Consider the following 15,296-nt stretch of genomic DNA (forward strand, 5'->3'; position numbering starts at 1 on the left):
TTAATGTTTATAATAATTAATATATTGTTTAGAATAGAAAAATATATTTATGTTATTTATTTAGAACCAATTCTTTATTATAAATATAAGGAAAAGTATTTAGGGAAAGTAGTTGGGAGGACTTAGTAATAAAAGGGGGGGAAATAGTTGGGTGGAATTAGTAATAAAAGGGGAATAATAGTTTGGAAAATTAATAACTGGGAAAGAATTACAAATTATATTTTAATTGTAAAATTTTTAAAGAAAATTATTGTCTAATTGAATTTATATTTAATTTGTATATTATGAAAATTTCAATAAAAATATTAATAGCAATAAAGTGCTTTGCTAATTCAATTTAACTTGATATAATTGTTGAAGATTTCTTAATTTAAAGTTTTTGTTTAATTACTTTCTAGAAATTGCCAGCCTGTTGCTTATGTGGAAGCAGAGGACACACAAAAAGTTCCTGTCCAGCACGTTATTGTTCAAATTGCTTTCTGCCAGGACATTTCTCTGTGGAGTGTATTGAGAAAGCTTATTGGAAAAAACGGTGTCACCGCTGTTCCATGACAGGCCACTATGCTGATGTGAGTACCAGTTTTTAAACAAAACAGTCTTGATATTGTTCATAATCATTTTGTTTTAGTAGAATCCAGTCACCAATAACTTCACTTTTAAAAGAAAACAGTACCCTCTATCAGGCCTATTCAGTAACGTCCGCGGGAGAGCGGGCGAACACCCGCTCTCCCAGCGCGCGCACAGGCCACTCGCCTGTGCACGTGATGCAGTATTTAAATTAGGTCCGGCAGTAGAAACGGGCAAAAGGAGGCACTAGGGACACTAGCGCGTCCCTAGTGCCTCCTTTTGGCCCGGAGCGGTGGCTGTCAGCGGGTTTGACAGCCGACGCTCAATTTTGCCGGCATCAGTTCCTGAGCCCGCTGACAGCTACGGGCTCGGAATCCGGACGCTGGCAAAATTGAGCGTCTGGTTTTCGACCCGACAGCCGCCAGCTGACTTCAAAGTTTTTTTTAATTTTTTTTTTTTTTACTTTTTTTACTCTTCGAGACCTCAGACTTAATATTGCCATGATATTAAGTCGGAGGTGCACAGAAAAGCAGTTTTTACTGCTTTTATGTGCACTTTCCCGGTGCCCGAAGAAATTAGCGCCTACCTTTGGGTAGGCGCTAATTTCTTAAAGTAAAATGTGCGGCTTGGCTGTACATTTTACTTACTGAATCGCGCGGACATACCTAATAGGGCCATCGACATGCATTTGTATGGAAGGTACATACATCAATTCTAACTGCTCAGCTTTAGCAAATGCAAAATAAAAAAAGGTAAGATCTTTTTATTGGACTAACTTAATAAATTTCTTGATAGGTTTTTGGGAACTAAAACTTCCTTCCTCAAGTCAAAATGGAATCTATTTGTTAACTTTGATTTCCATGCATTCAAGTGGCGTAATATAATTTAATTCCAAATAATAGATAATATTTTGAAATCGTTGGCTGAGTGTGCTGAGGCGATCCAAAACAGCAAACAGAATGTTAGGAATTATTTGGAAGGGAATGGAAAATAAAATGATGGATTTCATAATGCCTCTGTATCACTCCATGGTGAGACTGCATCTTGAATACTGTGTGCAGTTCTGATTGCCGCATCTAAAAAAAGATATAGTTGCACTAGAGAAAGTGCAGAGAAGGGCAACCAAAATAAGTGGCATGGAACGGCTGCCCTATGAGGAAAAGACTACAGAGGTTAGGGGCTGTTCAGTTTGGAGAAGAAGTGACTGAAGGGGGGATATGATAAAGGTCTACAAAATCATGAAAGGACATGAACAGTTTAATGTAAATCAATTATTTACTCTCTCAGATAATAGAAAGAATAGGGGGCCCTCAATGAAGTTAGCAAGTAAACAAATCGAAGAAAATGTTTTTTCACTCAGTGCATAGTTAAGTTCTGGAATTCATTGGCAAAGGATGTGGTTACAGCAGTTAGAGTAACTGGGTTTAAAAAAAGTTTGGATATGTTCCTAGAGGAAAATTCCACAAACTATTAATTAATAAACAATAAGAACATAAGAAAATACCATACTGGGTCAGACCAAGTGTCCATCAAGCCCAGCATCCTGTTTCCAACAGTGGCCAATCCAGGCCATAAGAACCTGGCAAGTACCCAAAAACTAAGTCTATTCCATGTAACCATTGCTAATGGCAGTGGCTATTCTCTAAGTGAACTTAATAGCAGGTAGTGGACTTCTCCTCCAAGAACCTATCCAATCCTTTTTTAAACACAGCTATACTAACTGCACTAACCACATTCTCTGGCAACAAATTCCAGAGTTTAATTGTGCGTTAAGTAAAAAAGAACTTTCTCCGATTAGTTTTAAATGTGCCCCATGCTAACTTCATGGAGTGCCCCCTAGTCTTTCTACCATTCGAAAGAGTAAACAACCGATTCACATCTACCCGTTCTAGACCTCTCATGATTTTAAACGCCTCTATCATATCCCCCCTCAGTCTCTTCTCCAAGCTGAAAAGTCCTAACCTCTTTAGTCTTTCCTCATAGGGGAGTTGTTCCATTCCCCTTATCATTTTGGTAGCCCTTCTCTGTACCTTCTCCATCGCAATTATATCTTTTTTGAGATGCGGCGACCAGAATTGTACACAGTATTCAAGGTGCGGTCTCACCATGGAGCGATACAGAGGCATTATGACATTTTCCGTTTTATTCATCATTCCTTTTCTAATAATTCCCAACATTCTGTTTGCTTTTTTGACTGCCGCAGCACACTGCACCGACGATTTCAATGTGTTATCCACTATGACACCTAGATCCCTTTCTTGGGTTGTAGCACCTAATATGGAACCCAACATTGTGTAATTATAGCATGGGTTATTTTTCCCTATATGCATCTCCTTGCAGTTATCCACATTAAATTTCATCTGCCATTTGGATGCCCAATTTTCCAGTCTCACAAGTTCTTCCTGCAATTTATCACAATCTGCTTGTGATTTAACTACTCTGATCAATTTTGTGTCATCTGCAAATTTGATTATCTCACTCATCGTATTTCTTTCCAGATCATTTATAAATATATTGAACAGAAAGGGTCCCAATACAGATCCCTGAGGCACTCCACTGTCCACTCCCTTCCACTGAGAAAATTGCCCATTTAAATCCTACTCTCTGTTTCCTGTCTTTTAACCAGTTTGCAATCCATGAAAGGAAATCGCCACCTATCCCATGACTTTTTACTTTTCCTAGAAGCCTCTCATGAGCAACTTTGTCAAACGCCTTCTGAAAATCCAAGTATACTATATCTACCGGTTCACCTTTATCCACATGTTTATTAACTCCTTCAAAAAAGTGAAGCAGATTTGTGAGGCAAGACTTGCCCTGGGTAAAGCCATGCTGACTTTGTTCCATTAAACCATGTCTTTCTATATGCTCTGTGATTTTGATGTTTAGAACACTTTCCACTATTTTTCCTGGCACTGAAGTCAGGCTAACCGGTCTGTAGTTTCCCGGATCGCCCCTGGAGCTCTTTTTAAATATTGGGGTTACATTTGCTATCCTCCAGTCTTCAGGTACAATGGATGATTTTAATGATAAGTTACAAATTTTTACTAATAGGTCTGAAATTTCATTTTTTAGTTCCTTCAGAACTCTGGGGTGTATACCATCCGGTCCAGGTGATTTACTACTCTTCAATTTGTCAATCAGGCCTACCACATCTTCTAGGTTCACCGTGATTTGATTCAGTCCATCTGAATCATTACCCATGAAAACCTTCTCCATTACGGGTACCTCCCCAACATCCTCTTCAGTAAACACCGAAGCAAAGAAATCATTTAATCTTCCGCGATGGCCTTATCTTCTCTAAGTGCCCCTTTAAACCCCTCGATCATCTAACGGTCCAACTGACTCCCTCACAGGCTTTCTGCTTCGGATATATTTAAAAACGTTTTTACTATGAGTTTTTGCCTCTACAGCCAACTTCTTTTCAAATTCTCTCTTAGCCTGTCTTATCAATGTCTTACATTTAACTTGCCAATGTTTATGCTTTATCCTATTTTCTTCTGTTGGATCCTTCTTCCAATTTTTGAATGAAGATCTTTTGGCTAAAATAGCTTCTTTCACCTCCCCTTTTAACCATGCCGGTAATCGTTTTGCCTTCTTTCAACCTTTCTTAATGTGTGGAATGCATCTGGACTGTGCTTCTAGAATGGTATTTTTTAACAATGACCATGCCTCTTGGACATTTTTTACTTTTGTAGCTGCTCCTTTCAGTTTTTTTCTAACAATTTTTCTCATTTTATCAAAGTTGCCCTTTTGAAAGTTTAGCATGAGAAAATTAACCATTTAATCCTACTCTGTTTCCTGTCTTTTAACCAGCTTGTAATCCACGAAAGGACATCGCCTCCTATCCCATGACTTTTTAGTTTTCGTAGAAGCCTCTCATGAGGGACTTTGTCAAACGCCTTCTGAAAATCCAAATACACTACATCTACCGGTTCACCCTTCCGGGTCTCCAGCAGCCACTGACACCGACCCCATACCGGCATTGGAATTGGCGCCCTCCATGTTGGTGCCTCTGCTGGAAAGACTGGACATGCTTGGTGCCTTATCAGCGCAGCCTGTACCTCCGGGCCCCCTGGTGCCCTGTCCGGTGCCTCCTCCATCTTGATCCTGATTCCGGGCTCCTTGGGGGAGGAAGATGCAGCTCTGCGCCCATCTCCACGGGTGGTGCCACCGATGCTGGATCCCATTCCCAGGCCATCGGGCTTCCCAGTGCTCTGGTGTCCATTGCAAGTCCCTGTTCCCTCGATGCCGGCGCAGCCGCTGTCTGTTCCACCTCACCGATAATCAGTGCCTGCACCCCGAAATCTGTGTTTTGGCCTCCCTCCTCGACCCAGGCAGTTCAGTTCAGTGGTGAGGAGGAAGCCCCTGACGACCCATGGAGAGATGCCTCCTCTGAGCATTCCTCGTATGCCTCTGAGGACCTTCTGTCAGAGCCCTCTCCACCAGATGAGAGACTGCGCTCACCTCCGGGGGACTTATCCTTCGTGAGTTTTGTGTGGGCAGTGGCGGAGACCATTCCATTCTAACTTTTAACCGAAGAGCATAACCACCACAAAATGTTGGAAGTCCTCCAATTCGTGGATGTCCCTCATGAGGTGATAGCATGAGGTTCTCCTGGTCCTCCTCTACCGGCTCTGAGAACATCTGGGTTCCGTGGCTCCGGTCAACAGAAAAACGGATGCCACATATCTAGTGCAACAGGCCCTGGGTTTCCAGAAGAGCCAGTTGCTTCACCAGTCAGTGGTAGTGGAATCAGCCCAGAAGTTTAAAAAATGCACTAGACCAGTGATTAAGATCAATTGTTTGTCAAGATATTGTTGTGCCCGAGGTGGGCCAGTTTATCTTGGACCTTTGGGCAAAAGTCTGAGGCTTTCAGCCAGGCCCAGCGTTGAGCACTTATGCCTGCCACTGAGACCCTTGCCGCCATCTCAAAGACGTCATAGGCTTCCCTCACTTCATTCTTTCCAGCTTCAAATCCTTTTTGGAGGATGGATTCTTTGCCCTCCTGGAACTGTTGTAGTAGGCCCTCTGCAAACTCTTGGACCTGCTTCCAGAGGTTTTGGTTGTACTGGTTTATGTACAACTGGTATGCCGCTATTCGGGTGATGAGCATGGCTCCTTGGAAAACCTTTCGGCCTAGAGCGTCTAAGGCTCTAAGGTCCTTTCCTGGAGGGGCGGAGGAGTGAGGGCAAGTCCTCTTGGCCTTTTTCTGGGCTGAAGCAGGAAAATGGTGGCAGGTCGGAATAAATACGATGGACCTCCTTTGAATTGAAAAGTTTATTGAAAACATCCATAACATGAGTTTCCAGAGATCTTTCTTAGCAGTGCCCAGTGAGTCTACCTGAGGAGTGCTGCATCTAGTGAGTCAACCCAAGAAGTCTCTGAGGCAGTGGCTCGCAAAACGTGTTCACATCGGACTCAGACTCTTGACTCTGGAACTTGGTCAATTCAAGAGGAAGGGAAGTACTGTTCTTTGACATTTTATGAAAACGTTTAATAGCACAAAGGAAAAATTGTAAAACTATATTAAGTGGACTGATGATTAAAAAAGACCCGTAGCAGTGAAAACACAAGTCTATGCTTGTTAAACCATGGGTGTTATGAGGGTCCCAAAATTACATATAAATTTGTGATGAAATATTACAATAATAATAAAAATACTAACATAAAAGAAAACATTTTTTGATATGTGATTTCTACTAGATTTCAATTACCCCAATATTGACTGGGTAAATGTAACACCAGGACATGCTAGAGAGATAAAGTTCCTGGATGGTTTAAATGACAGTTTTATGGAGCAATTGGTTCTGGAACTGTCGACAGAGGGAGCAATTTTAGATCTAATTCTTAGTGAAACACAGAATTTGGTGAGAGATGTAATGGTGGTGGGGCCGATTGGCAATAGTGATCCTAATATGATCAAATTTGAATTAATGACAGGAAGGGGGGACAGTAAGTAAATCTACCACTCTAGCACTAAAGGTTCAAAAGGGAAACTTTGATAAAATGGGAAAAATAGAAAAAAACTGAAAGGAGCAGCTACAAAGGTAAAAAGTGTGCAAGAGGCATGGACATTGTTAAAAAAAATTACCATCTTAGAAGCACAGTCCAGATGTATTCCAAACATTAAAAAAGGTGGAAGGAAAGCAAAATGATTACTGGCATGGTTAAAAGGTGAGGTGAAAGAGGCTGTTTTAGCCAAAAGATCTTCATTCAAAAATTGGAAGAAGGATCCAACAAAAGAAAATAGGATAAAGCATAAGCTCTGGCTAGTTAAATGGAAGACATTCATTTGACAGGCTAAGAGAGAATTTGAAAAGAAGTTGGCCATAGAGGCAAAAACTCACAGTAAAAACTTTAAAAAATATATCCAAAGCAGAAAACCTGCGAGGGAGTCGGTTGGACTATTAGATGATTGATGGGTTAAAGGGGCACAGAGAAAATAAGGCCATCACGGAAAGATTGAACGATTTCTTTGCTTCGGTGTTTACTGAAGAGGGTATTAGGGAGATACCCGTTTCGGAGAAGGTTTTCATGGGTAATGATTCAGATGAACTGAACCAAATTATGGTGAACCTAGAAGATGTGGTAGGCCTGATTGACAAACTGAAGAGTAATAAATTACCTGGCCCGGATGGTATACACCCCAGGGTTCTGAAGGAACTCAAAAATGAAATTTCAGATCTATTAGTAAAAATTTGTAACCTATCATTAAACTCATCCATTGTACCTGAAGACTGGAGGGTGGCTAATGTAACCCCAATATTTAAAAGGGGCTTCAGGGGCGATCCTGGAAACTACAGACCGGTTAGCCTGACTTCAGTGCCAGGAAAAATAGTGGAAAGTGTTCTAAACATCAAAATCACAGAACATATAGAAAGACATGGTTTAATGGAACAAAGTCAGCATGGCTTTACTCAGGGCAAGTCTTGCCTCAGAAATAAGCTTCACTTTTTTGAAGGGATTAGTAAACGTGAATGTGTAGTGTATTTGGATTTTCAGAAAGCATTTGACAATGTTCCTCATGAGAGGCTTCTAAAAAAAAGTAAAATGCCATGGGATAGGTGTCTAGGTCTTTTCATGGATTACAAACTGATTAAAGGACAGGAAACAGAGAGTAGGATTAAATGGACAGTTTTCTCAGTGGAAAAAGGGTATACAGTGGAATGCCTCAAGGATCTCTACAAGGACCTGTGCTTTTCAATATACAGTATTTATAAATGATCTGGAAAGGAATACGAGTGAGGTAATCAAATTTGAAGGTGATACAAAATTATTTAGAGTGGTTAAAACACAAGCAGATTGTGATAAATTGCAGGAAGATCTTGTGAGACTGGAAAATTGAGCATCCAAATGGCAGATAAAATTTAATGTGGATAAGTGCAAGTTGATGCATATAGGGAAAAATAACCCATGCTGTATCACTCCACGGTGAAGACCACACCTTGAATACTGTGTGCAATTCTGGTCGCCACATCTCAAGAAATATATAGTTGTGATGAGGAAGGTACAGAGAAGGGTGACCAAAATGATAAAGGGGATGGAGCTGCTTCCCTGTGAGGAAAGACTAAAGAGGTTAGGGCTGTTCAGCTTGGAGAAGAGACGGCTGAGGGGGGATATGATAGAGGTTTTTTTAAATCGTCAGAGGTTTAGACCAGATAAATGTGAATCGGTTATTTACTCTTTCGGATAATAGAAGGGACTAGGGGGCACTCCATGAAGTTAGCATGTAGCACATTTAAAACTAATCAGCGAAAATTCTTTTTCACTCAACGCACAATTAAACTCTGGAATTTGTTGCCAGGGAATGTGGTTAGTGCAGTTAAGAACATAAGAACATGCCATACTGGGTCAGACCAAGGGTCCATCAAGCCCAGCATCCTGTTTCCAACAGTGGCCAATCCAGGCCATAATAACCTGGCAAGTACCCAAAAACTAAGTCTATTTCATGTTACCGTTGCTAATAATAGCAGTGGCTATTTTCTAAGTCAACTTAATTAATAGCAGGTAATGGACTTCCCCTCCAAGAACTTATCCAATCCTTTTTAAACACACCTATACTAACTGCACTAACCACATCCTCTGGCAACAAATTCCAGAGTTTGTGCATTGAGTAAAAAAGAACTTTCTCCGATTAGTTTTAACTGTGCCACATGCTAAGTTCATGGAGTGTCCCCTAGTCTTTCTATTATCCGAAAGAGTAAATAACTGATTCACATCTACCCGTTCTAGACCTCTCATGATTTTAAACACCTCTATCATATCCCCCCTCAGTCGTCTCTTCTCCAAGCTGAAAAGTCCTAACCTCTTTAGTCTTTCCTCATAGGGGAGCTGCTCCATTCCCCTTATCATTTTGGTAGCCCTTCTCTGTACCTTCTCCATTGCAATTATATCTTTTTTGAGATGCTGCGACCAGAATTGTACATAGTATTCAAGGTGCGGTCTCACCATGGAGTGATACAGAGGCATTATGACATTTTCCTTTTTATTCACCATTCCCTTTCTAAGAATTCCCAACATTCTGTTTGCTTTTTTGACTGCCGCAGCACACTGATGCCGCAGCACTATGATGCCTAGATCTCTTTCTTGGGTTGTAGCACCTAATATGGAACCTAACACTGTGTAACTATAGCTGGGTTTAAAAAGGGTTTGGATAAGTTCTTGGAGGAGAAGTCTATTACCTGCTATTAATCAAGTGGGGTTAGAAAATAGCCACTGCTATTACTAGCATCAGTACCATGGGATATACTTAGTTTTTGGGTACTTGCCAGTTACTTGTAGCCTGGATTGGCCACTGTTGGAAACAGGATGTTGGGCTTGATGGGCCCTTGGTCTGACCCAGTATGGTAATTTCTTATGTTCTTATGTACCCTGTTTATTGGATTATATTACCTGCTGTATTTACAAATGCTCTTTAACACATTTCTTCTTAATGTTCCCCTTCAGTGGTTTTTCTTTTTCATGTTTGTAATTGGATCCCACATAGTGGACTTATAGAATTGTAGGAAATTGTTTTGTATTTTCTACTTATATTATTTGGATATGTATTTCTTTTTCCTTCTTCCTTTTCTATCTCAGGATTATATTTCCTGATTCTATTCAAAATGAGTAAATAAAAAAAAGCAACGGTCCTAGTACAGATCCCTGGAGCACTCCACTATTCACTTTTCTCCATTGAGAAAATTGACTATTTCCTAGCGCGTAGCAGATGGACTCAAAACAAGTGGGTATAGTGTGCTCGTGCTAGCAGTTGGAGATGGATCTGACGTCAGCACGGGTACATATATCCCCGCAGGAAGTGCAGCAATTCAGTAATTTCCGTCTCCAAAGCAGTTTGGAGCTACCTCACGCTCGCTGAGCGTGTTTCCAAATTCTAAACAACTAAATTCCTAGAAGACAACTTATTGAGGACGAGCCCCGCACTCCTGTGGTGATACCATTCGGTCCCTCACCCAGTTGAGTTTCCCAAGCTGACTTCCGTGGTCCCTCGGAGATAGGAGCCTCGGTCCGGTGGCCGACTCGCGGCAGGGACCTAGCTCCCGAGTGAGAAGGGCTCGGGCACGGTGTAGAGGCAGCCTCGGTCCCGGCGAGGACTTGGCCCCCGAGCGAGACGAGTTCGGGCGCGTCCTAGAGGCAGCGGGTGCACTTCCTCGAGCGCGGCGGTGAAGGTACTCACCCTCTCCCCCCGCAGCCGGAGACCGCCCGAGTCGCAACAGGGAAGCGCCGAAGACAAGGTAAGGCGTACATCTTTACTGTGGTCTCCGAGGAAGTGTGGATTCGCGGGGCCTGCCTTCGTGGCAGCCCGCCGAGGAGGTCGCCATTTTTCCTGCCTACTCGCCTTCGCTACCTAGACGCACGTCGTTAAGCGTACGCGGATAGGCGCAAGCTGGCTAGTCGCACGCCGATAGCATAGGCGCACGTCCATAGGCGCGCATTATAGATGTACATTCATAGGAGCACATTCATAAGACGCCGTGGGTAGGTGCACGTTATAGGCGCACGTTCATAAGCCGCCGTTGATAGGCACACGTTCATAAGACGCCGTTGATAGGCGCACGTTCATAAGACGCCGTTGATAGGCGCACGTTTTAGGCGCACGTTCATAAGACGCCGTTGATAGGCACACGTTCATAAGACGCCGTTGATAGGCGCACGTTATAGGCGCACGTTCATAAGACGCCATTGGTAAGCGCACGTTCATAGGCGCACGCTCATAAGACGCCTGTTGGTGGGCGCACGTTCATAAGACGCCCGTTCATAAGCGCATACAGCTAAGCGCACACTCATAAGATAAGCGCATATTAGTAGGCGATACATATTGCAAAGCGTATGGAGCATAAGAGAGCCCACACGTCAGCAGAGCCGGTACCTCCAGAATCAGGCATAAGAGCCCTAAGCCTCTGCTCAGCATGCAACCTCAGAGCCACTCAGAGCGAGGAAGCAGACTCGCTATGTGCCCAATGTGAGGAGGCCATGGGAGTTCCAGGACAGGACCGATCCCAGCCCAGCGGTTCCTCAGGGAACACTCCGGACTTAGCATGCCGCGGGGAGCAGCCAGGGAACCCAAGAGACCTGGTGCCCCTAAGGCCAGATCCGGCCTCTCTCTCCTGGGTGGAATTATTCAAGGGGATCCACGCCTTTGTCCAGATGCAGTCTGCTCCTCGAAGGGGTTTTTCTGTTCCGGATGATCCGGCCCCTGGACCCTCGAGACCTAGGCACGGCCACTCGCCACCTGGAAGCCCCACTTATGGGGATTCGGATTGCTCTGAGGAAGATGAGGAGCCCCCCGAGGAGGGAGAACTTCCCTCGGAGATAGAACCATATTGGACCATGAGACGCTTCTTTCGGAAAGAGGATCTTCCAGGCCTGGTCTCACAATGCCTATCTGAACTGGCTAATCCGGGCCAGGACACCCCAGGGGACCCTAACATGAACCCCATGTTAGAGGGCCTGCGCCGAACGGCTCACCATTTTCCCCTCCTACAAGCAGCACAGCAGCTAATAGATCTGGAATGGACTACGCCGGAGGCCTCATTCAAAGGGGGTCGGGCCTTGTGGGGCATATACCCTCTGGACCCGGCGTCCAAGAAGCTGCTGGCGTGCTCCAAGGTAGACGCCATAGTTAACGCAATTGTGAAGCGCACCACCATTCCGGTTGAGGGGGGAGCGGCCCTCAAGGATACACATGACCGGCGCATGGACACCATTCTGAAGCAAGCCTTTGAGGTAGCAGCCATGTCCCTACGAATCGCGACCTGCTGCACCATGGTGATGCATTCCTGTTTATCGCAGGCTAATAGCAACACCCCGGGAGAAGACATGGAATCAGCTCTCGCATTTCTCACTGACGCAGCCTCCGACCTCGTCCGTATGGCAGCCAAGGGAGTGTCCTCCTCAGTGGCAGCCAGGAGACAGCTCTGGCTACGCAATTGGGCTGCCGACTCTTCCTCCAAGACGCGCCTCACAAGAATGCCCTTTAAGGGATCCCTACTGTTCGGCAGCGAACTCGAGAACTGGGCTAATAAATGGGGTGCCTCTCCATTACCCCGTCTACCAGAAGACAGGTCGAGGAGGAGCCAGTGTTCGTTTTCTATGCCATCCAGAGGTAGAAACTCTCAGCGCTTCAACCCTTACAGGGCTCACTATCAAGCACCTCATTCTCAGGCCAGGAACCAGCTCTTTCAGGCTAAGCACAACAAGAGGAGAACCGGCTCGGGTTCTGGTCCTGGCCGCAACCCACAATGACAATCAGCCGACCCATCCAGGGGTAGCAGCCATAGGGGGCAGGCTAACCCTCTTCTACCGCAGGTGGGTCGAGATTACTTCAGACCAGTGGGTCCTCGCCATCATCCGAGAAGGATATTACCTGGATTTTCTTCGGCTCCCGCCGGACAAGTTTGTGGAATCTCCTTGTTCACCTCTCAAGAAGGCGGCACTAGAAGTGACCTTACAGAGGCTCCTGACACTAAAAGCCATAATCCCAGTGCCTGCAGAGGAGATAAATTCTGGGCATTATTCCATTTATTTCATAGTACCCAAGAAGGAGGGCACTTTCAGGCCCGTCCTGGACCTCAAGGCAGTCAACCGACACGTACGGGTCCCCAGCTTTCGCATGTAAACTCTTCGGTCTGTCAAGAATGCAGTACAGCCAGGGGAGTTTCTCACCTCCCTAGACCTGTCAGAAGCCTAATCCATCGGGATCACCAGCGCTATTTACGCTTCAAAGTCCTGAATCAGCACTTCCAGTTCCGAGCTTTACCCTTCGGGTTAGCCACCGCGCCGCGGATCTTTACCAAGGTCATAGTAGTAGTGGCGGCAGCACTCAGGAAGGAAGGAATTCTCGTCCATCCCTACCTAGACGATTGGCTGATCAGGGCAAAGTCACCGGAGGAGAACCACCGGGCAACCAACAGAGTTATAGCTCTTCTGGAAAGCCTAGGATGGGTAGTCAACATAAAGAAGAGTTCCCTACAGCCATCCCAGTCGCTGGAATACCTAGGGGTTCAATTCGACACCCAGGAAGACAAGGTCAGCCTGACCTCCAAAAGGAAGTCGAAACTCCGGAATCATCTGCAGGCCCTGCTGAGCGCCAGCCGGCCCACAGCTCGGGATTACCTACAGGTCCTCGGCCTCATGGCATCCACTCTGGAGGTGATACCATGGGCGCGGGCTCATATGAGATGATTACAACGCGCCCTCCTATCTCGGTGGAGCCCGCGATCACAGAACTACACCGTACACCTACCTCTCCCAGCCAGAGTGCGGAATCAGCTACGGTGGTGGTTGCAGCCTGGCCACATGAGCCGGGGGTCGAGAATGTCCTCCCCAACCTGGACCCTGCTCACTACAGATGCCAGCCTGAACGGATGGGGAGCACACTGCGAAGAACTCACCGCCCAAGGGCGGTGGAACAGAGAAGAGTCAAGGTGGAACATCAACCGACTAGAGGCACGGGCAGTCAGGCTAGCGTGCCTGCGATTTCCCACAGACTTCGCCACAGAGCGGTCAGAGTGATGTCAGACAACGCCACCATGGTGGCATACATCAACCGACAGGGCGGAACCAGAAGCCAACAGGTATCCCTAGAAATAGCCCCCCTGATGACTTGGGCGGAAGCGAATCTCCAGGACATCTCCGCCGTTCACATCGCCGGGAAGGACAACACCACGGCAGACTTCCTCAGCAGAGAAAGCCTAAATCCAGGGGAATGGCAGCTGTCACCCACAGCTTTCCAGATGATTGTGGATCAGTGGGGGACGCCGGGCATGGACCTATTAGCAGACAGGTCCAACGCTCAAGTACCCAGATATTTCAGCCGCAGGCGGGATCCGCTATCCCAGGGGATCGATGCCCTGGTACAACCTTGGCCTCAAGGAATCCTGCTATATGCCTTTCCTCCGTGGCCCCTGCTGGGCGCCATTATACACAAGATTCAGCGACACAGAGGCCTAGTTCTTCTAGTGGCCCCGAACTGGCCAAGAAGACCCTGGTACGCAGACATGAGAAGACTACTGGCAGGGAATCCTCTACGCCTGCCTCCACACAGGGACCTGTTGCGGCAAGGTCCCATCCTCCACGAGGATCCAGCTCAATTCTCTCTTACGGTCTGGCCATTGAGAGGGCTAGATTGAATAAAAGAGGATACTCGAGCACGCAAGTTCTCCACATCACTGACATATATCAGTGACATATATCAGTTTCTGGAGAGTTTTTGAAGCCTGGTGCGACTCTGACAGCACCAATTCACATGCCGCTAAGATTCCTATCATTTTGGATTTTCTACAAGATGGACTTCAGAAGGGTCTGTCCCTCAGCTCCATCAAGGTTCAGGTAGCAGCGCTGTCTTGCTACGGTCCCAGGAGTGACGGCAACTCCGTTGCCAAACACCCAGACGTTTCACGTTTCCTGAAAGGAGTCAAACACATTCGCCCGCCACTGAAATGGCCAGTGCCCTTGTAGAACCTCAACCTAGTGTTGGAATTTCTACCGGGATCCGCCTTCAGGCCCCTTCAAGGCCTGTTTCTCCGTTTGTTAACCTTGAAGATGGTGTTCTTGCTGGCTGTGTGTTCAGCACGCCGCATCTCAGAGCTACAAGCACTGTCCTGCCGTGATCCGTTTCTCAGAATCACTCCAGAAGCTATCCATCTTCGCACGGTTCCTTCCTTCTTACCCAAAGTGGTCTCACACTTTCACCTCAACCAAACCATATCCTTGCCATCTACGGAAGGTTTGAAGAAGTCAGAAGAAGGTCGAACTCTGCCTCATCTCGACATCGGCAGAATACTGGCCAGATACTTGGAAATGTCAGAAGCAGTACGAAAGACGGACCATCTGTTCGTCCTTCACAGCGGGAAGAAGCAAGGGGAAGCAGCCTCACGGCCAACCATCGCCCGCTGGATCAAGAAGTTATCAAGGCAGCCTACGTTGAGGCGGGAAAACCACCGCCTCTACAGGTCAAGGCTCACTCTACCAGAGCGCAAGCGGCCTCTTGGGCAGAAACTAGGATGCTGTCGCCTGCAGAGATATGTAAAGCGGCGACGTGGTCCTCCCTCCATACCTTCTCCAGATTCTACCGTCTGGACGTCCAGGCCAGGGAGGAGACAGCATTTGCGAGGGCAATCCTACACGGTCCTCAGGCAGCCTCCCGCCCAGTCCGGGAGTAGCTTTTGTACATCCCACTTGTTTTGAGTCCATCTGCTACACGCTAGGAAATGTTGAGATTACTTACC

General features: G+C 46.0%; 1 protein-coding gene across 10 annotated transcripts in view; it reads left to right on the top strand.

The window, feature by feature from the left end:
* Positions 1-15,296, top strand: part of ZCCHC7 (zinc finger CCHC-type containing 7) — a 644,974-nt gene that overhangs the window by 329,621 nt on the left and 300,057 nt on the right. For all 10 annotated transcript variants that reach the window (XR_003856957.1, XM_029602957.1, XM_029602941.1 and 7 more), the window contains one exon: positions 399-569. Coding sequence is in view for 9 of the 10 variants with exons in the window: in XM_029602957.1 (XP_029458817.1) it covers positions 399-569 (171 nt within the window). In the remaining variant the exon portion in view is untranslated. The remainder of the gene's footprint in view (positions 1-398; positions 570-15,296) is intronic.

This window comes from Rhinatrema bivittatum, chromosome 1, assembly GCF_901001135.1.
Source record: "Rhinatrema bivittatum chromosome 1, aRhiBiv1.1, whole genome shotgun sequence".
Taxonomy (NCBI): Eukaryota; Metazoa; Chordata; class Amphibia; order Gymnophiona; family Rhinatrematidae; genus Rhinatrema; species Rhinatrema bivittatum.